Source organism: Panthera leo, chromosome D1, assembly GCF_018350215.1.
Source record: "Panthera leo isolate Ple1 chromosome D1, P.leo_Ple1_pat1.1, whole genome shotgun sequence".
Taxonomy (NCBI): domain Eukaryota; kingdom Metazoa; phylum Chordata; class Mammalia; order Carnivora; family Felidae; genus Panthera; species Panthera leo.
Genome location: NC_056688.1, coordinates 74153944 through 74176657, shown reverse-complemented (window position 1 = coordinate 74176657; position 22714 = coordinate 74153944). Strand labels below are relative to the sequence as shown.

Sequence of the window (22714 nt, the reverse complement as noted above, 5' to 3'; positions counted from 1 at the left end):
GCTTTGCTTTACTGATCGTTTCCTCAGGATGGTCCCTGCCGGGCCAGATGGTCCATGTGCCAGATGTGACACCCTTTGAGTTCATGTGTAAGCTCTTGAGTTCCCAACTGATGGCTTTTCCCAACAAGTGTCTCGGGAAGATCCTTCCACCGGTCTGTGTGCACATGCTAAGCTCTCGGCACCGAGGCATTGAAAAGCCCCGTTCAGCCGGTTGAGCCCATGAGGAAGTGTATTACCTCAGCCGGGTCCCAGGTTGGGAGTATCTAGTTGGAGGGATTCTGTCTCCCCTCACTGAATCTTGAAATTACATCAGAGTGGAAATGAGTGTTTGGTGCAAGGAACTAAAATGTAAACTCTTAGAAACCTATAATAGGCCATCTGTTATGGGAAAATGGCAGTCCAATTGGATAACTACCAGGCTCCCAGTGAGGGGAATGTTGAGGGAAAACTGTCTGCTGTATTTTGAAGGGTGCAGGGGGGTCACTGTCTGCCCTCTTCTCACTATTAGTCAGAAATTTCAGCAGGGTCTGTCCAGCAAGATGAGGCCTGTGTATAAATGAACAGAGCCTCCTACTTTTCAAAGATAATATCCCTTGTGCCTCCTAACTGTAACGATTCTAGAAAGAGAACGCCTGAGACTATAGTTCAGCATAGACAGTTGACATTGTTCCAAGCTGTCTAAAGACTGAACAAAAAGCTGATTCTCTGCCTGAAACATAATGAAGCTTATTATTACTCCTTCCCTCTCCTGGATTTTTTTGGACAAGCCAGTAAGAACTATTCTTTTTGACTCTCAATGCCCTGCCTCTTTAGTCAACTATTATGTCTTGTTGTTATTGCTTTATAAATGAAATACATAATCTCAAATTCTCAAACTCTTGGTTTGAATAGGAAATCTAGTATATGGGAGAAGAGTGATATGCTAAGGTTTCTTTCAGCTTTACAAAGATATCTTGTATGTTCCAGAACCATTTGGGAACAAAGGATATCAATTACATCCATTATAACATTATTGACAGGGTGACAAATCATGGGTCCAGACAACCAAGCTGACTTCTTTTTGGGGTGGTCCAGGGTACAGGAAATACAATCTCTGAAGTCCATTTACATTATAAGACTATTTCAAAAAACTTCCAAGGACCATTTTTTTTAATGTTTATTTTTGAGAGACAGAGCATGAAGGGGGGAGGCACAGAATCCCAAGTGGTCTCCAGGTTCTGAGCTGTCCGCACAGAGCCCAATGAGGGGCTCAAACTCACGAACCTCGATATCATGACCTGAGCCAGTCAGTTGCTTAACCGATTGAGCTACCCAGGTGCCCCAAAAGACTGATTTAAATTAAAGTTAACAACAGAAACTAGGGGCACCTGGGTAAACACTTGGTTTCAGCTGAGGTCATCATCCCAGGGTTATAGGATCGAGCCCCCCGTCAGGCTCCACGCTCAGTGTGAAGCCTGCTTAAAATTCTCTCTCTCTCTCTCTCTCTCTCTCTCTCTCTCTCTCTCTCTCTCTCTCTCTCCCTCCCTCTGCCCTTTTCCTGCACCGAGTGCATGCTCTCTCTCAAAAAAAAAAAAAAAATGGGGTACCTGGGTGGCTCAGTCGGTTGAGCGTCCAACTTCAGCTCTGGTCATGATGTCACAGCTCGTGGGTTTGAGTCCCATGTCGGGCTCTGTGCTGACAGCTTGGAATCTGGAGGCTGCTTTGAATTCTGTGTCTCCCTCTCTCTCTGCCCCTAACCCACTTGCATTCTGTCTTTGTCTCTCTCAAAAATAAATAAAACATTTAAAAAAAATCCCACAAAAACAAAAAACAGAAACTATGTCTCTTTTGTCACCTTTGTATATGCAGTGTTTATCACACTCTGGTGAATAACAGGCACTCATTCTTTGTTTTATTCGTGCTTCACGAGTACTTGCTGAGCTTTCATACACTCCAGTGGTGTTCCATGTGCTGGAACGTGTCTAGCCTCATGTGTTTACATTGCAGCGATCGATCTGTAAGTATAAACACAGTGACATCCCACATTATCTAATTCTGACCCATTCCCGACAGCGTGTTGGGTAGCAATTGTTTTTTTAATTACTTTTTATCTGCAGTTGTGCTCAGTGCATTCCAACCTCAGCACCATCTTCCTGGTTGATTTTCCCTTGTTTAGGAAAATCTGCTTCATCTGCCCTCCACAGCCACGCTGCTTAGGGTCATAACACCACTCTCTGTAGCCATACAGAGGATCCTTGCCCTTCTTGTGCTGTGTCACTTTGTGTAGTTGATGCTGCCGCTTTCTAACAGAAAGTCGAGTGGGTTTGGGGAATGTTCACCATGTTCTCGAGGGCACGCAATCAGCACTGTGTCCACAGCACTGTCTTATTGGTAATGCTAAGGTCAGCACCAGGTCGGGATGGATTAAAGCAGAAGAGGCCTGTCGTGAACTTCAGAAGCAGCCTTGATGGTTTAAGATATGTCAAGCCAAACTTCTGTTTCCTTAACTCTAAAATATCCCTATAGCAATTTTTTTTTGGGGGGGAGGGTTAAAGACAGCAAATTTTTGAATGCCAATTATTTTATTTTACAAGAGAAAAAAATAAGAATCCCTTCTTAGCCAATTTTCACAAATATGATCTGAACCATTCAAATACCTGCTCAACAATCTGTGAAGGATAGCTATACAATATAAAACAATTAAAACACCAATTACCTAATTATTTAATAACTAATGAGCCCATTTGTGGGTGTTTTGTCTGCAATACAATAATACTCTAGAAAGTTGGACACGAATTCTGTTTCCTTTCTATACTGCGACAAACATGTACTGTAAATTTAATAAAATAAAAAATGTCAGAGATCATGAATGCAAATAATTTTTGCTTCATAAAATATACCGGAATTTGGGTGGCAGAGTAAATGAAAAACTACACATCTAAGATTTGTCTATGTCCAAATTCGAGGGGCTGAGTGATAGTCTTTTCTGCTTGGTACTGCATATTCTATATCCAGATGGCTGGGAACAGTGTTCTAAAGCTATAGATGACGCAATTATTGAAACACGCAGGTAAAATGGATGTCTGTGTTCCTTTGTTTTCTATCACCCAAGTTCTGATAGTGTGAGACTGGGTTTGCGGTTAAAGTTTTTTTTAATTTATTTTTATTTCATTTTTTTATTAAAAATTTATTTTAATGTTTATTTATTTATTGTTGAGAGAGAAAGCACAATCAGGGGAGGGGCAGAGAGAGAGGGAGACACAGAATCCGAAACAGAGCCCGATGCAGAGCTTGAACTCACGAACTGTGAGATCATGACCTGAGCCAAAGTTGGATGCTTAACCAACTGAGCCACCCAGGCGCCCCTGCAGTTAAAGTTTTGAATGGATATTAATGTTTACGTCTTGGTCACTCAACTAGCAACATGTGTCACCGTTGTCTGCGTGATTTAAACCTAAGGGTGGCAGGTCACCACCCAGTAACAGGAGAGACAGCAGACTTCCTGGGAATAAATGCGTGGTGGGAGCCCATGGAAGTTCATTTCAGATTGCTTCCATTTTTCAGTGGAATAGGAAGCAAAGTCATCAACTGAGAGGAGGATGGAGGACACATGGTAGAAGTTCTAGGAGAGGAGTGAAAAGTGGTCATCTAGGAGAATGGCAAGGTGAACAGGCTTGGGAAGCGTAGTAGGATTGCAAGGAGGCTGGAGGATAAGGATCATGAACTTGAAGTGAAACTAATCACCGCGGCTCTGTATTTTTCCTCGACCACATTCAGCTGCCAAAGTGCAGACTTGAAGCAGTGGGAAACTGGATCTCACCGCTCAGTAAATACTTGTTAAATTATCAAATGAATTAACATATGCAGGGGGCACCTGGGTGGCTTAGTCGGTTAAGCGGCTGACTTAAGCTCAGGTCATGATCTTGCCCTTTGTGAGTTCAAGGCCTGTGTCTGGCTCTGAAGGCTCAGAGCCTGGAGCCTGTTTCAGATTCTATGTCTCCCTCTCTCTCTGCTTCTCCTCCACTTGTGCACCGTCTCTTTCTCTCTCTCAAAAAATAAATAAACATCAAAAAAATTTTTTAATGAATTAACACATGCAAAAGTCAAAGGAGGATTCATTTAAAGATGAGGGAGGGTTATAGGGGATAGGGAGAGAATTAACAAAGAGAGAGTGAGTGAGGGCATAAATATACTCCAAGGTCCAAGGGTCCACAGGACCACTGAGGATGGAGTTACCTAGATGTAGCAGGAGCAGATCTTTCTCTGATAGAAGAAAGAAAGGAGAGAGGATGAGGAAGATGTATTTTGAGATGAAGGACAGAGAGCTGAAAGAAACCAGAACCACCTATCCTTCACCTCTCTCAGGATTCATCAGTCTCTACCTGTTTGCATTTTGGAGTTTGGCCCCACAGTGCACAAAACCCAGGGATAGGAACCCTGTCTGGTTTACTGACAGACAATCTGCTAAACCTCTTACACGTAGCAGGGCACCCCACCTATAATAAGTTCTCAGTAATTTTTATTGATTGAATGAATCAGTGAGTGAATGAAGGAGAAGCAACTGCATGGATGGGTAGAAGTAGGGTGATGGTGGAGTTTGGAGGTTAAGAAGAATGGGAGAACTTTGAAACCATGATGTGTCATTTAGAGATGAACATGGACATTGTTTATAAGCAGTAAAATCCCAGCCTACTTGGAGTGATTGAATTTATTGTCAAAGAATATATCCAGAGAGCAAACACTTATCACCTCCTCTGCCACTTCCATCCTGTTATTATGCACCATCGTTTGGATTATTGTAATGAATCCCTAACTGGTTTCCACGTTTCCACACTTGCCCCCAACTAGTATCTTCTCAATAGAGCAACCAGACTGTTAAAACACCAGACAAACCATGTCACTCTGTGTTCAAAACCCTCCAGAAGATCTCAGTTTTACCCATAGTGAAGCCAAAAGCCCTTACAGTAGCTTATAAGACTCTAGTCTCTCTTACCCACACCTCATTTCCTACTTTTCTCCTCTCGTTCATTTTGCTCCAGCCACACTAGCCCCCTCCCTGTTCTTCCAACTCTTAAGCATATTTCACCTCAGGCGCTTGGATTAGCTATTCCTTTCATCTAGAATATTCTTTGCCCAGATATTTGCATTTTGGGGTTTTAAGAAGAGCAAGAACTTAGATTTCAGGGTGTTGGAAGGTTCAGCAATCTTATTAACATCAGGAAGAGAGTTGGCAGTGAGTATATCAGGAGGGCTGTGACACGTGAAAATTTTCCACAAAGGTGGGAGAAGAGTGGAAAGCTCTATCAACAGATATAATTGAGAGATGCTTTGTCCCTAAATAGTAGTAACTAGATTGTCTATATCAAGAGCATCTGGTCAGCATTTTATGAATGCCAATTCTTGGGCCAGAATCTTGAAAATTCTGATATAGCAAGTTTGGAGTGGACTTTAGGAATGCCTGTGTTTGAAAATAAATTACATTGGTAAGGGTGGAGAGTGGGTAGTAAGGAATTTGATGGGGACTTAGGAGAAGGCATTCCAAAGAGCACTGGGGATGTTGCCAGGTGAACTTAAGGAGACCCCGGGGCCCTGAGGCCTCTTCAGCCCACCCCAGGATGTGGCCAGAAGCTTTTGGTCCTGTCACAAGAAAGACTTCAAAGAGAGACTAGACACAACAGTTGAGTGGTGTAAGAAGGAAAGTTTATTAAAGCGAGACTACACTCTCAAGATGTGAGAACAGGCACGCTCAAGGGAAAGCTATGCGCCTGGGGTTTGGGTCTCTATCTTATATTGATAGTTGTTAATTAGGGGTGGGGAATATTTATTAGTTGGGGAGGGGATTTTGGGGGGAGCAGGAGTTTGCATCTTTTCTCCCTTACTTGGTGAGAGTCTCTGGCCATCTTTGTCTTGGGCCTGTCTGGTTTGATCCGGCTTCCTGTGTTTTATTTTTTTATTTTTTTTTTTACATTTATTTATTATTGAGAGACAGAGAGAAACAGAGCATGAGCATGAGAGGTGCCAAGAGATGGGGAGACACAGAATCCAAAGCAGGCTCTAGGCTCTGAGCTGTCAGCAAAGAGCTCAACGCGGGGCTCCAACTCACAAACCGAGAGATCATGACCTGAGCCGAAGTCGGACACTCAACCGACTGAGGCACCCAGGTGCTCCAACTTCCTATTTTTGTATTTGGAGTGCTGCCAGGACAGGTCTCTAACTCCCCCAAACCCCCCCCCCCCCCCCAGCTAGTGGGCCATGTCTTCCCTTTTGCTGGCTTCCAAGCATCCTGTTAAAACCTAACTGCTTACTCTAACAGGGATATAGAGATGGCAGTGAGGGGCAAAGAGGATGTAGACCCTCTTTCCCATTTTTTTGTTCAGTAATTACGGGAGGTCTACCCCATGGGAAAGGATGACAGTCAAATGGAACCAACGTGGGAAAGGCGAGTTTCAGCTTTTTGTAACAGGGGAAGGAAATAAGCAAAGGTAAAGGGGAATACTCACCACAGAGCCTTCTCATCAGGGCTCATTGGAAGGCAGTGGTGAATAAGCAGATAGAGTATAGACAGGGGTGAGACTGACCCATAAAAAATTAGTTTATGTCAAGTGAAATCAGGGACATAAGAACAGGGGTAAAGGAAACAGTGGTTTAGCACATGGGTTAGTGACAGCAGGTTGGGGTTATTTATTGCTTTGGGCTGAGTGTGGGGTGTGTACAGTGGAAGGCTGATGCTTTTGAGCCAGTAAAACTACCCCCCAAATCCCAAATGGACTGTAAAGAGAAACAATGAGGATGCTATTCTGATCTCCTCCCAAAGATGTTGCGTCTACTATTGACACGAGTTCTAGAGAGAATGGAGGAACAAAGGAGAAGGGTGGGGGAAAGAGTGGTTAGTAAGGATAGATAAGGGATAGTCCCATTACATGTTTAATATGAAAATTTTATAAATAAAAAATTAGTTTTTTCAAGCTGACACACAGATTTCAAACTTGGAGATGATAGGAATAATAGGCCAGGTCTTTCTACTTTTTGAGATCTCTAATTACTGAAAAGAGGATCCAAGTTTTCTCCCTAGGCCAGGGGTGCTTTGTTTATCTATAAATTCATCCTTTATGGAGTCATAGCCAATTTATTCTTTTAACACACACACCACATCTCCCAGGAGTGGCTCTTTTTTGCTCATTAAGAAACAAACCACCTCCAAACCCCTTTCTGATGGAGAAGCTGTAGAGAATATAAATGGGTCACTCAAGGACCAGAACCACACATGCCTTGGCCAGTGCTCTCTCTACTCTAGCTCCTTGCCTCCATAACTTAGCAAATGTTGTTTTCTTGGAAACTGTACAGCCCTTAACAATTTTAAAGGTGGTTTATGGTAATTCTAGGTTGGATAATTTGATTTGGGAGAATGCCATCGGACACAGCAATCTCAGCTTCTGGTAGTACAAATATGGACTTTGCCCCATTCCATTACTCCATGCTTATCTTTAACAGAATGTCCCATTGCAAAACACCAGAATACTTTTCCAGTACAGATTGTGACACTGAGTTCCCATTACAAATCCTAAATCCCAGCTGCCTAGACTTGGAGGCAGCATGGCATTGAAGTCAAGAGCCAAGCCCTGGATTCAGACAGATCTAGTATGCTTTCTGGTCTGCCATATACTTATATTGTGGAAGAGCATTTGATGACCTGGAGAAGCCTAGATAATGTCTTAAGAGAAAAAGAATGCAGGGGTGCCTGGGTGGCTCAGTCAGTTGGGCGTCTGACTTTGCCTCAAGTCATGATCTCACAGCTTGTGGGTTTGAGCCCCGGGTTGGGCTCTGTGCTGATGGCTCAGAGACTGCAGCCTGCTTCAGATTCTGTGTCTCCCTCTTTTTCTGCTCCTCCCCCACTCACACTCTGTCTCTCTCTCTCTCTCTCTCTCTCTCTCAAAAAATAAACATTAAAAAAAGAGAGAAAGAGTGCAATACAATACAATTCCATTTTTCAAATGTTCAAGGACATTTCCCCACAGTGACACACAGCCTAAGAAGTTGCACATCAGACAGTCTCCATGTTTCCAGGTAGTAGGTTTTGTTCGTGTTATTCTAGGTTTTTGAAATTCCCTATGATAACATGTTGTTCATATATTCATTTATCAACTATTCATTGAGTGCCTTCTATGCAACAATCACTAGATTAGTTATTGGGCACACATTAGGGGTTAAGGGTGGGGGTGAGAAATAACCAGATCCAGGCTATGCCTTTGTGAAAATGAGTCATGTGACAAAGGAGAAAAATGATTATATTATACATGCATAGAGAGAAGGTTCATACTTATGTAATGGTAAAATCAATAAAATTCCAATAAATAAATGGAAAAGGTTATGGGTACAGAAAATATAATGAAAGAAAAGAGAGGCAAGGTGTCACTAATCCTCATAAGATTTTTGTCTCCCTCAAAGAACAATAAACCCCAGACCCTACTTCCTGAGGATTCCCATCGTGTCTTCCTCAAAATTAATAAATCATAAATGGCTCAGCTGTCAAAAGATCACCTGCCCCTTTAATGATTATTCACTAGGCTATTGATTACTGCAGTTGAGAGGGCAAGAGAAATGATTTCTCTTCCATCACTTCTACTTAACAAGCTAATCATCAGGAATGGAAAAGAACTAACCCCTTTAATTAAAGACATGGACTCCTAATTCTGTTTGGTGTGCGTCCCTTCTTACAAAGCCCACGCATCCTCCTGAAGACAGAACCCTTTCCTCCTAGTTTGGAGTTCCCAATTTGCATTCTCGAGGCACCAGAAAACCCTGATTCAAAACTGTCTGTACTCAGGTCTGGGTCTTTTCCCCCAAGGACTGTTAGGTGGGGCTTATTGAGCCTCTGAAGCCTCCTGGCCTCTACCTGATGGAATGGATAAAGGAAAAGGACACGCAGTGGGACATGGTGGGATTCAGTCATGAGCCACTGTCAGCAACAGTGAGTCAGAGTTCGGAACTGATGTTAACATACAAAAACCCCCCACTACCTCGTGTTTTAAAATATTTCATTCTCAGGGCCCCTGGGTGGCTCAGTCAGTTAAGCGTCTGATGTCGGCTCATGTCATGATCTCACAGCTCATGAGTTCGAGCCCCGCGTCGGGCTCTGTGCTGACAGCTCGGAGCCTGGAGCCTGCTTCAGATTCTCTGTCTACCTCTCTCTTGCCCCTCCCCCGTTCACGCTATCTCTCTCTCTCTCTCTCTCCTTCAAAAATAAATAAACATTAAAAAGTTTTTTTAATAAAATAAAATATTTTATTCCCTTTCTTTTTAAACATTTGCAAAAGGGAGTAGTGAATTAGAGACAACTCAAAACCCCAAATCTCTTTTGGAACTGGACAGTGTTGGTGAAACTGAGAACTCTTCTGGGGAGGGGAAGTTTTTTAAGTCCTGGTAATCTTTCCTAAGTTTTGTTTAAATTTCAAGTGATGACCTTGGATTCTTTGTTTTGTTTCTTCAATTCCACGTATGATTGAAATCATATAGTATTTACCTTTCTGTGACTGATGGAGGTCAAGGAGTGCACTTGTCATGAGGAGCACCAGGTGTTGTATGGCTGTGTTGAATCACTATATTTACCTGAAAGTAATAATTTTACACTGCATGTTAACTATACTGGAATTAGAATTAAAACTTAAAATAAAATATAAATAAATAAATAAATAAATAAATAAATAAATAAATTTCAAGTGTTAATAAGAAGGGCACCTCACAAATCATCATTAAACCTTTGGTACCCATCAGGCTATTCAACCCTCTAGATCATGAAGCATGTTTTTCAGTCTTATGAAAGAGAAAAAGTTTTCATCCTAGAGGGGCAATAAAATGTTATGTCAAAAAGAGGCTCCTTTTCCTTTCTTTGGCAGGAACATCCAACTTGGGAAACTTACCGCTTATGATCGGGCAAAGCCAATTTTTTAGATTTACCAGACAGTCTGTCTCAATCTGATTAGTTAGGAAAATAAGGAGAGCATGTTTAGCTCTCTGTGTCCTAAACATTCTGGAACTCCCTGCTTTCTCTTACCTTCCTAGAGATATGATTAATTTGTTCAGAATTACAGAATATGATAATTCTGTTTAGAATAACAGAATATGATAATCCTGTTCAATAAACAGAAAGTACTTTCAGGCCCAAGTGATTTGCCTTCCAGTTTTGCTTTAATGAAAGCTGATTCTCTGCCTACGTGGAGACTCCCATTTCTCTTGACACATTGTCTCTTTCCATAATTCCATTAGGATATATTCTTGTCAGACCTGCTTGATGGGCATACTGCCCAGAGCAGGGCCCCCCACTTTTCGGAGGCCTTCAATCTGATTCAGGAGCTCTAGGCTCACCAGGGTTGGGGAGCTCCCAGCAAGGAGAGCCGTCCCCACCAGATCTTGGAAGGGAAGCTAGGGCAAGCCACTCAGGAAGAGTGGGGATGATGATGACTTCAGCTGCTGACATCTGCCCTCCTTGGCACACACACATGTTCACCTCCAGGCCTGGCACGCACACACACACATGGTCACCTCCAGGCCTGGCAGGCACACACACGTTCACCTCCAGGCCTGGCACGCATACACACATGTTCACCTCCAGGCCTGGCACACTGGGGGAAAGTCGGGAATTGCTGGTATTTGGACCAGTGAGAAGGGCTTGAGGGTCAGTGAAGAAGTGAGTCTATGGCTCCCTATAGCCCAACTGCCTCTAGCATGTCCCAAATCTGCTTCCCAGCTTCCACCAGAACTGCCCATTTTTCCAACTCTGTGGGAACATTTTTCCAATCCTGTGGGATTGGACTTCCCAACAGGTGGAGAGTCATCAGGGAAGGAAATACCTTGTGTTTCCTCAGGACTTCGCCCCATCGCATCCCCGGCGAGATGTAACAGCTCCAAATCCTGGCTCTCTTCAATGCATCAGGGTCAACACCCTGCCCTGCCTCTCAACTAGTACTCCTGCCTGTTTGACTCAAGATGCTTCCCCTCCCACGGATGATGTGAGGGGGGACTTTTGTGTTTGTTGTTTTGTTTTGTTTCTATTCTCAACAGTTTGGGCTCTCTTTTCTGCATGAAACACTTGTAACAGTAATATTTCTGTTTTTAAAATAAAGATTTTAGTATTATTCAGGTATGGCAGTATTCAGTATTCAGTATTCAGGTATGGCAAGACCAACAGATCAGAGAATGCTGCCATTAACAAAATAGGTTTTTACTCACAGATCCTAAAGAAATGGGGCACCCCATGCCACGGGGTGGGGTTGTCAGCACCCAGTGATGTGCCCAGGTCAGGAGGCAGAGGGAGTGAGGTTCTGAAATGTGAACAAGAGCCTTTATTGTGATCTCCAAGGGAAGGAGCAGCGAAGCAGGGAAAGCAGGCTTAGGAGTGGTTGGTTTGCTTCTTTTTCTAATGTATTAAATGATATGTATACATTTGATAAAAGCCATCAGCAAAACTGAACTCCATTTTGGGAATTTGAGGGGACAGTCTTCATCGTTTCAATTTATTTATATACATTATTCTATTTTATTTCTCTATTTCTTCTCAGATCCACTTTGGAATGTATATTTTCTTAAAAACGTTTATTTTTATTTATTTACTTTTAACATTTTCTCATTCTTTCTTTCTTTCTTTCTTTCTTTCCTTTCTTTTTATTTTTAGATAAAGAGAGAGAGTGTGTGAGCAGGGGAGAGGGGCAAAGGGAGAAAGAGAATCTTAACCAGGCTTCATGCTCAGGAGGAAATGATCGGTAAAGCAAGACCCTGCCCCAACCACACACCTGCCAGCAGCCCCCAGCCCCCAGCCCGGTGCTCCAATCCTTCCTCTCCACAGCCCCTCCGACTCAACTTCCAGGCAGAACCAGCCAAGCTTGCTTCCTCACAGTTGCACAACTGGAAGTTGACCTGTGGATGAAGAAAACCACGGGTGTCCGGTACGTTTTCCTTTGCAGGTCTCTCAGGGCCATGACCTGGAGGGACCTTTCCGGGCACCAGGTCTGGCTTTTCTTGCATCCCCATGGGGCGCCCAACGGGGAGGGCGCAGTATAAATCCCGGCCACCTCTCCCAGTAGGCAGGGACCTGCAGTTCTGCTCCACTGGGACTCAGGTGAGGGGCGACTCCAAGGACTGATTTGTGGAAAAGAACTGACTGTAAATTCCTTTCAAAATAATCATTCTGTTCTGATTTGTCCTGTATGAGGTCTGAGCTGGCAGGATGACACACAGTAAATGCTTGTTGATTGATGACAGGCCACTCCAGGCAGGGACAATCTGGTCCCAACTGCCCTCTTCCTCCATCAATGCCGCCTTGGGGACTCTCAGCCAGCCGGGCAGTCAGGGCTCACGGGGCCAGAATTAGGGCTGTGGCTCTGAGTGGGGACCGGCTGTAGGGTTCCCACGCGGGCTCCTAAGAGTCTCCTGAGAACCACTGGAATTTGCAGCAGTGACTCCGTGACATGCAACTCCCAAAGGGGGATGCGCGGGCCCTGTCCTTGCCCCCTGACCTCTCCTTCCTTTCAGCACCATGAAGCTTTTCACGGGCCTCATCTTCTGCTCCTTGTTCCTGGGTGTCAGCAGCCGATGGTATTCATTCTTTGGAGAGGCTGCTCAAGGTAAGCACTGGAGGGGGGGTGGCATCCGTGGGCCACTGGGACTCACCCCGAGCACATGCAAGGGGTGGACCTACTGCCTTAGGTGTGTTGTCCTAAGTGCTAGAAGGTGCCCGTGTCTGGGGAGCTTTTCATCAAGCGGATTGAAAACCAGAGGATCTGTGTCCGTCAGTTACTAGAGAGGGAGCAATCATCATTCCCAGCTGAAGCTTCAGTTTGGATAGTAGAAACAGAGTAAGTCTTGCAATGGCAGAGAATTTTCCCCAGACACATTGCACAAAGCATGATTAAAACTGTTCGTCTTTTCTTCTTCTTTGCCTCTCCCTTCGTTCATCGCTTCCTCCTTTTCTTCCTTCCTCCCTTCCATCCTTCCTTCCATTTCCTACCTGGATCAAACCAGAGACACCTTCAGCTCAGCTCTCACTGATGCTTCCTATCCTCAGTGACACTGCCCCTGTTCCCTACCCCTTCCTAGCATTTTACTTGACCAAAATAAAAAATAAATAAAAATGAGGAACTAATAACATCTACCAAGCCTGCACTAGGCAATTTAGGGTGACCAACTATCCTGGTTTGTTTGGGCCCGAGGAGTTTTCTATGACACTCTCAGGGCTCACTGGGATAGTTCTAGGCGAACGGGGACACTTCTGGTCAAGCTGGCACACGTGGTCACTTACTATGACTTCAGAACACCTCGGGGAGGCAGACATCGTCCTCCACTTGAAGGGGACAAAACTGGGGTTTAGAGCAGCCGAGTCCATTGTCCAGGGACTAACTGCCAGTCAGCAGGTGGCCAAGAGGAGGTTGGAACCCAGCTGCACGTGAGGCCCGAGTCCTTGCCAGGCAGCTTCCTAAAGCTGGGTGGCTATCGATCTCAGCTACGGGTCAGAATCACTCGGAGAGCATGAAAGCTAGTGATGCCTGAGATCCACCCCCAGAGTCTGAGGTACTTGGGCCGGGTGTGACCTGGTCACCGGGACTTCAGAGGCTCCCAGGTCATCAGAAGGTGCAGCCAAGTAGGGCTGATGGGCCACGGCTCGACCCCTTGCTTCCTCAAGCTGCCGATATCATCGGTACAGCCTGTTTAGAAGGTTTTCAGGATGCCGTTTATGCCCCTACCACCCAGAGGGACTCGGGTCCCAGTTATGCGCACTCATTCTGCAAGTATCCATCTCCTGGGCCTCAGGGCAGAAGTGCTGTATGCCTGGGCCTTTCCCAGAAGGTGCCTTCTTGTCACCTCCTCACTTACCACGTCCCCTGGACCTTGTCACACGCGGCTTCATTTTACAGCAGTGCTGCCCGACCGAGGGCACTTTTGGACCCTGGGGACAGTTGGCAATGTCTGGAAACGCTTCTGCTTGTGACCCTCAGGGAATATGTTGCCCACCTCTAGTGCGGAGAGGTCAGGGATGCTGCTATACATCCTACGATATCAGAACGGCCCTGAGCAACAAAGAATTGCCCCAAATTTCAGGGGCGCTCAAGTTGACAAGTCCTGTTCTGTGATACCTCCTTTCTCTCGTTTAAACAGCTCAGGCAGAGCCCTAAGTGAGAGGCAGACATAGACCCGCAGGGACAACACAGCTGTGCCCCACCCACACGACTCCCACTAGAGAAAGCTGGAGAAACCACCTAGGATGCAGACTTGTCTTCTCAGCCTGTGCTATCCAAGGGGACCAGGCAGAAATCTGGAGTCAGTGGCAGATTTGTCATCCCTGATTCTTCTCTGAGGTGTGCCAGAGGTTTTCTGTTCACGTGATATCCCTTTTGCCGTGACCTTTTCTCTCAGGGGCTTGGGACATGTGGAGAGCCTACTCTGACATGAGAGAAGCCAATTACATAGGTGCAGACAAATACTTCCACGCCCGGGGGAACTATGATGCCGCACGGAGGGGACCTGGGGGCGCTTGGGCGGCCAAAGTGATCAGGTAACACGGGCTCCTGGGGATGCAGGGCTGGGTGAGCTGAGCCTGGCTGCCTTGGACAGCCAGGAGGGGCCAAGCCCTGGAGAAGTCTCCTGTAGACACTGTGGCTCCTCCTTCTCTTGCCCACCCTCCCCTCTGCGCCCAGTGTTGGCGTGAGTGGCTGATGGGGTCAGAGCAAGGCCAGTGGGAATGGGTGATTCCCGACCCTCCCCCTATGGGTGCTGTTCATCCAGTAAGGGATCAGCCTGGGCTGAGATGCTGTCTCTGGGCCAGGGGGTCAGTGTTTTAGCCCCTCTTTCCTTGGCTCCTGTCAGCAGCTCTCCCTTGCAAAGAAGAGAGATGGGGGTTATGGGCAATTGCTCCTCAGCCCCCTAACTGATCTCCTACCTGCCTTCCTCCATTCCAGCGACGCCAGAGAGAGTTCTCAGAGAGTCACAGACTTTTTCAGGCACGGAAGCAGCGGCCACGGAGCAGAGGACTCGAAGGCTGACCAGGAAGCCAATGAATGGGGCCGGAGCGGCAAAGACCCCAACCACTTTCGACCTGCTGGCCTGCCTGACAAGTACTGAGCTTCCTCTTTGCTCTGCACTCAGGAGAGGGGCTGGGAGTCCCCTGAGGGCAGGGACACGGAGTCATTGAGGTCTCTGTCCACAGAGGCTGATGGAGGGCACCTGACAGGTGTCTAATAAATGATTAAGAGATTGTTGAAAAGTGTGTGTTATTCTTCGATGTAAGGACTGTTCGTTCATTCTCAGGGGTGATGGACAGACACCCAGGTGCAGACACTCAGGTGCAGGCCGAGCCTGTGCCCATGTGGTTGGTGTGGGGGAGACCATGTCAGACGCCCTGCACCCACCCTTCCCGGATCTGACCTGCTGCCCTGTCCAGGCCCTTCTGCTTACCCTGGTGCTCTCTCCATGTCCCTCCGTGTCCACACCCCTCTCTCCTGCCAATCGTGTCCTGTCTCCTTCTCTGTCCTCAGCTTCCAGTTCCCTTTGATTTGTTCCTCAGTGGTACCTGTCCCTGGGGGCAGAGACACAGCCATGGGAGGATGCGACTCTCGAATCCTTCTCTGGCCATGGCCACCTTGATCTTGTGTTGCTGCTGCTGTTGTTGTTTTTTACATTTCTGTAAGTTTATTTATTTTTGAGAGAGAGAGAGAGAGCAGGAGGAGAGGCAGAGAGAGAGAGAGAGAGAGACGAAATGAAGCAGGCTCTAGGCTCTGAGCTGTTGGCGCAGAGCCCTCTGCAGAGCTCCCACTGACAAACCGAGAGATCAGGAGGTGAGCAAAGTCAGACGCTTAAGAGACTGAGCCACCCAGATGCCCTTTTCCTGACCATTTTATAATGCGTCCTTCCCATGTGACACTGTTATCACATTTCTACACTGCAGTTCCTCAGTTGTAACCTGCCATTAGGAGCTTCCATAGCAACTGATCAGGGTCGAGTCCACCCACTGGGTGCTGGAAGCTCCATTTTCCTGGTTGTCTGTCCTTCCTCTCCAACTCCTGCTCCCTGGGGTCCCAGCTCTATCCTGAGCCACCCCTTTAATGGAGCCCCTGCTGCTCCTCCATTTGCCTTGTGTTCTCTCATTCTTCGGGCAATCAATTCTCCTTTCTAATTTTGATTACCCTGCACAGCATTTTTCAGTGCACTATTGTGTGGGGAAGAAAACCTTTCTTACCAGGAGTGACACTGGAAACAGGCAGAAATTTCCAAGTTTGCTACACACCTCAAAGCTGCCAGATTGCACAACCTTGGAAAGTAGACGGGCGTGAAGAAGGAGCCTGATGTTCTGGATGCTGTGTGCTGGCCAAAAGGAATTTCCCAAATCTCAGTGTTTTTGCTTCACACCTGCTTTCCCACCCACTCCCCTAGCAGAGTGTCAGTATATATAATGCCAGCCCCCCTCGCAGGCAGGAGACACGGGCAGCTCAGCCTCACCAGGAGCCTCGGCACGAAGGGACAGCCAAAGGTGAGGTGCTAGACTTTCCTACACTTTCCTTCTTTGCAGATTCTCTTACCCGAAGGCGTTCTTTCGCTGTGTCCTCACTCTCTGCTTCCTTCCTGAATCTACTCTCCTGGCAATTTGAATTCTCCAGATGTGAATACTTTCTGGGATTGGGATTTGGTCGTGTACTTTCTCTGTGGGAGTCACGGATGGGTAGAGCAGGCGTTCTGCAAATATGTGTGCCATGTCCCACAATCCTCATTTTACAGATGGGTACACGGTCACAAAATCCCCAAAGGCCTCTTTGGAACCTTTCCGGACAGCGGGTTTCAGGGCTCCTAGGGGACGACTGAAATGGCAAGTGGTTTATATTAGAAGCGCAGCGCGATCTCTCATACCGGGATTCCTATGGGGCAAATGGCAACGGAGAACTGGACCCTCTGTTCTATGTATCGTGTGTCACCTGCGTATATATGTGTATACACATTGCCTATTTCTTTCTACCTACATTTATACACACATGTGTATATACACGGGTGTATACGTACACATATGTGTGTATATATGCAGGTATGTGTATAGATAAATAGATATCGGTAACATCTAATAATAAGTAGACGTAGGTAATAGATAAGATACAGGTGTGGGTCCACGCGCCTCCCCCCGAAAACCCCAAACCAAACCAAACCAAAAGTGTGTCCTCCTTGTGTGTCTCTGTGACTCTGCTGCAGGATGAAGCTTTTCGTGGGCATCCTGTTGTGCTCCCTGGTCCTGGGCGTCAGCAGCCAAAGATGGCTCACGTTCCTCAAGGAAGCTGGTCAAGGTAAGGACCAAAGGATGGCGGTCCGGGGAAGGCAGCAACTGGCCCCCCACCAGAATTGACCACAGTGGAGGCCACATCCCCACAGGGCAAAGGCCACAAGTGGGAAGAAAAGCAGCATGGTTTGCAAGATAGCAGTTTCCCAGGCTTTTTTGAACAATTGAACCACATCTGGCATTATAACTTTGTGTATATTTAAGGTGAATGCATGTTAATGACACATTTGTTTACTTAATATGATTGGCATTGTGGCTATAGAGAGCACCTCTATCACGTGACAAAATTATCCTTTCCCTTTACTAGTTGAGATAATTAAGTTCTAGACTGTAGCAAGTTTGCTAATTATGATACGGTATTGATTTGCCTTCATTTTACTGTGCGCTAGATGTCTAGAGCTTATTTTCTACTGGTGGTTTTTCCCCTTAAATGACATGTGTCCTATCCCTCCAGCCCTGGCCCTTCTGGCCAGCATTGCACTGTTCCATGGGGATCCCCAGGACGAAGGTCACATAAGCTTTGGGTTTTAACTTGCAGCAGAGCAGAAGACATCTGGGGTCCAGGGCGCCTGCTCCCCACTCACAACTGGGACTCCATTGCCACCTAGTGGGAAACCGGGGACAGCTCATTGCTGTGTCTCAGCCATGAAGTGGGTGCATCAAACTTGTGCTCTTAGTAACTACAACCAACAGTAGCTGAGCTCAGCCTGTCCCAGGCACTGTTCTAAGAGCTTTACATGTATGAATGAATCCTAAACAGTAGAAATAATAAACACATAAAATGAAGATAAGGCATTACATGGATATTACATAAACTATGATTACACTCGACACTAGGTCTTTCTCTTTTGCCTACTACATTACTTTTTTTTTTTTAATGTTTATTTATTTTTGAGAGAGAGACAGAGTGTGAGCAGGGGAGGAGAACAGAGACAGAGGAGACACAGAATCCAAAGCAGGTTCCAGGCTCTGAGCTGTCAGCACAGAGCCCGATGCAGCGCTCAAATTCACGAACCGTGAGATCGTGACCTGAGCTGAAGTTGGACATTTAACTGACTGAGCCACCCAGGCACCCCATACATTACTTTTTTAAAGTCTGCATTTTATGTAGCCTGCTCAGATTCCTTCAGTCTGTAACTGTCTGATCTTCCTCTTAGCTTAGTCGCTTTACTGTTTTTGTCCCAGCCTTCCGAAGGCCCAGAGAAGTGATAGCATATTGAACACCTACAATCTTCTAGAAGTTATACGTGCATTTTTCTCAGTACATCTGCATAACCACCCTGCGGATGGCAATATACTCCTGCATTTACTGGGAGGACGCTGAACTTTAGAGCTGGGGGACCAGTTGTACTTTTTCTGCGTCTGATGACCTGTTTTTGTAAATCTCTCTAGGGGAACTCCCCTTTACCACCTGCTGGTTGACTTCTGACAGTTGCCTGGGTGCCAAACATGCCCCAGACTTTCAGAAATACTCAGGACCAAGTTGTCTTCAAGCTGCCCACAGGGATGAATTTCTCCCCTTGACCTGGTTGGGAGCCCTCTGGGTCAGCAGCCTCCCTCTGACTTGCCTTTGTTCTGATGCCCCAGTCACAGGGTTCCCTGCGTCTGTCCAGGTAGAGGTCATCGCAGGACAAAGCATCCTTTAAAGACCATCCCACCTCTTGTTCACACACATCCCACAGCCAAACATAAAGTAGCAACAGTACTCAGAATGGAATCAAGCAGAATAAAACGCACCAAGGGTGCTTCTCATAACATTCACCCAGGGAAGTGAAATGTAAAGGAATACTCATCCCAGCCAACATCCTCTCCAAGGATTTTGTCAAAGACTGAGATCTTAGAATCGGTGGGAGGAAAATGTCTTTTCCTCTATTTTGCCAAGACACGATCACCTTCATCTCATCATTTGCTTTCCTTTCCAGGGACTAAAGACATGTGGAGAGCCTACTCTGACATGAGAGAAGCCAATTACATAGGTGCAGACAAATACTTCCACGCCCGGGGGAACTATGATGCCGCACGGAGGGGACCTGGGGGCGCTTGGGCGGCCAAAGTGATCAGGTAACACGGGCTCCTGGGGATGCAGGGCTGGGTGAGCTGAGCCTGGCTGCCTTGGACAGCCAGGAGGGGCCAAGCCCTGGAGAAGTCTCCTGTAGACACTGTGGCTCCTCCTTCTCTTGCCCACCCTCCCCTCTGCGCCCAGTGTTGGCGTGAGTGGCTGATGGGGTCAGAGCAAGGCCAGTGGGAATGGGTGATTCCCGACCCTCCCCCTATGTGTGCTGTTCACCCAGTAAGGGATCAGCCTGGGCTGAGATGCTCTGTCTCTGGGCCAGGGGGTCAGTGTTTTAGCCCCTCTTTCCTTGGCTCCTGTCAGCAGCTCTCCCTTGCAAAGAAGAGAGATGGGGGTTATGGGCAATTGCTCCTCAGCCCCCTAACTGATCTCCTACCTGCCTTCCTCCATTCCAGCAACGCCAGAGAGAATTCTCAGAGAGTCACAGACTTTTTCAAGCACGGAAGCAGCGGCCACGGAGCAGAGGACTCGAAGGCTGACCAGGCTGCCAATAAATGGGGCCGGAGTGGCAAAGACCCCAACCACTTTCGACCTGCTGGCCTGCCTAACAAGTACTGAGCTTCCTCTTTGCTCTGCACTCAGGAGAGGGGCTGAGAGCCCCCTGAGGGCGGGAATAGTTCCTAAGTATAATTACTGAATCCTATATTTCCTCCTACAACATACTTTATAAAAAACACATAGAAGCATTAATAAATGGTTGTGAAATCCAATTTGTCATTGTCATGTGGAAACATCAAATGACAGCCTTTTGGGTCCCTTTAATGCCATGAAGATGATCAATTTACCTTATCACTTTTTTTCCAAGGAGATAAGGCACTAAAAAACCATAATACTAATTTCGGTAAAATATATGCCCATAATAGGGGCCATATAATGCAGACTATATATTGACTCTACAGGTCAGGCCCTGGCCAGAGAAAGTTCTGAATGCTTGTTTTCAACAGGCCAGTGCTGCAGCCATCCCCACCCTAGCTTTTGGGTATATCTGCGGATACTTTTGCTTGACGTGTGATTGGAGGTCATTTGGAGGATGGGCCAGAAGTACACATAGCTTAGTATGTATAGAACAGGGCTGCCAACAGAGAATCATCCTGAGTCTTGCTTGACTTTTGCAGTGTCCTATCAGACATGTATTTAGACAGAGTGACATTTACTGTGAATGTGATGAAGCTTCAGCTTCAAAGTCTCTTCACTTCTACAGAATTATTCCAAGACCCATGGAGATGCCCTCGGAAAGGATTAATATGGTCAATTACTTTGTAAAATCTGCAGAAGTGAAATATTTTAACTGAAGCAGTTAATGCCTCTGTGTTCACGCCAGCATTCTACCATCACTTTTCCTCTTGTGTTGAGTGGGTCTGGAGTGGGCACAGGCATTTTGGGGATCCGACTAAGGAGAAGTTGAATTGGGAATAGAAGTTGTTTGCATTTAGTGAGACATATTTCTGTGGCATTTAAAAAAAATGTTTATTTATTTAGAGAGAGAGAAAGAAAGAGAGTGCATGTGCTTGCATGACTGGGGGGAGGGGCAGAGATCGAGGGAGAGAGAGAATCCCAAGCAAACTTGGTGTTGTCAACATGATGTGGGACTAGGTCTCTCTAACCAGGAGATCATTACCTGAGCTAAAATCAAGAGTCAGATGCTTAACTGACTGAGCCACCCAGGCATCCCTATTTATGTGGTTTTCAGCTACTTCCAAGTATCATTAAAGGCAGAATTATCTTTTTATTTGTCATTATAAAAAATTATCTTACGAAGTCATTGTCATGTAAAGAGAAGATCAAAGATAATTCAGAAAACACTATATTAAAAATGTTGTAAGGGTGCTTGGTGGCTCAGTTGGTTAAGTGTCTGACTCTTGATCTTGGCTCAGGTCATGATCTTGTGGTTCATGAGTTCAAGCCCCACATCAGGCTCTGTGCTGATGATGTGGAGCCTGCATGGGATTCTGTTCCTCCTTCTCCCTGCCCCTCCCCTGCTTGCGTACTCTTTCTCTCTCTCAAAAAAAAAAATAAACATACAAAATTTTAATAAAAAAGGTTGTAAACATACAAAGCACAGAGGATTTTTAGAGCATGATGCAATAGAGGGGGATATACATTATTATAAATTTGCCCAACCCCATACAGTGTACAATACCAAGAATGAACCCTAAGGTACACTCTGGGTGATAATGATGTGCCAGTGTAGATTCATCAATTGTATCAAATATTCCAGTCTGGTGGGAATGCCGATAATGAGGAAGCTATGCATGTGGTCAGTTTATATGGGAAATTTCTGTACCTTCTGCTCTTAATATTGTTGTGCACCTAGAACTGCCCTAAAAATAAATCTATTAAAAGAAAGAAAAAGGATTGTAGAAGTGTGTTGGGCTGTTCATTAATATAAAATATTTGGATATTTTTCTGGATTTTGTGATGTTTTATTTATTTAAAAAAAGTTTTTTAACGTTTATTCATGTTTGAGAGACAGAGCGTGAGTGGAGGGGAGGCAGAGAGAGAGGGAGACACAGAATCTGAAGCAGGTTCCAGGCTCTTTGCTGACAGCACAGAGCCCGACACAGGGCTCGAACTCGCAGACTGAGAGATCATGACCTCAGCTGAAGTCGATGCTTAACCGACTGAGCCACTCAGGTGCCCCTTTTTTTGTGATGTTTTAAATATTATTTGGCTATTTCAAATTGATCACTTTTTTCCTATTCTAAATAAATATTTCCTATTGTAACTAATTTAATATTTGTAATTTGATATTTTTCTTCCTAAAGGAGGCTCCCCAAATTGCATAATTCAGGCCGCACAAAACCTGGGTCTGCCTTTACCTATGCACACAGTGAAAAAAATGTTTGTAATTATTTGAACCTGGGATCCAACTGTATTTTACATGTTAATATAGAGGTTTGAAAAAAATTTTTTAAACGTTTATTTATTATTGAGAGACAGAAAGAGAACAGAGCATGAGCATGGGAGGGACAGAGAGAGGAATAGACACAGAATCTGAAGGAGGCTCCAGGCTCTGAGCTGTTAGCACAGAGCCTGATGTGGGGCTGGAACTCACAAACCCAGCGAGATCATGACCTGAGCCAAAGTCAGACGCTTAACCGACTGAGCCACCCAGGCATCCCAGCATAGATTATTTTTTGTCCGGTTTTAATATATCTTAGAATTTTCTGGAAGTGCAATTGCTATGTAAGCTGGAACTTCGTTTTGGTAGAAATTTTATCATTCTTTGTGTATGATTTTGAGAAGCACAGTCTCGGGGCGCCTGGGTGGCTCAGTTGGCTAAGCGTCCGACTTCGGCTCAGGTCGTGATCTCCCAGTTTGTGAGTTTGAGCCCTGCGTGGGGCTCTGGGCTGACAGCT

The 22714-nt window shown here is 45.8% G+C and overlaps 1 protein-coding gene across 3 annotated transcripts; it reads left to right on the top strand.

The window, feature by feature from the left end:
• Nucleotides 1–12060: 12060 nt before the first annotated feature.
• LOC122200527 (serum amyloid A protein-like) lies at nucleotides 12061–20065 on the top strand. 3 transcript variants are annotated; one of them, XM_042906199.1, is made up of 5 exons: nucleotides 12061–12091; nucleotides 12505–12596; nucleotides 14383–14393; nucleotides 19218–19345; nucleotides 19751–20065. In XM_042906199.1, exons 2-5 carry the CDS (start codon nucleotides 12509–12511, stop codon nucleotides 19911–19913), a joined length of 390 nt encoding a protein of 129 aa, XP_042762133.1. In that variant the 5' UTR covers nucleotides 12061–12091; nucleotides 12505–12508; the 3' UTR covers nucleotides 19914–20065. The 3 variants fall into 3 exon arrangements, with proteins under 3 accessions (XP_042762133.1, XP_042762132.1, XP_042762131.1); XM_042906198.1 differs by lacking the exons at nucleotides 19218–19345; nucleotides 19751–20065 and adding an exon at nucleotides 14925–15222 and having other exon boundaries at nucleotides 14383–14521; XM_042906197.1 differs by lacking the exons at nucleotides 12061–12091; nucleotides 12505–12596; nucleotides 14383–14393 and adding exons at nucleotides 16402–16492; nucleotides 17200–17291 and having other exon boundaries at nucleotides 19207–19345.
• The last annotated feature ends 2649 nt before the right edge of the window (nucleotides 20066–22714 follow it).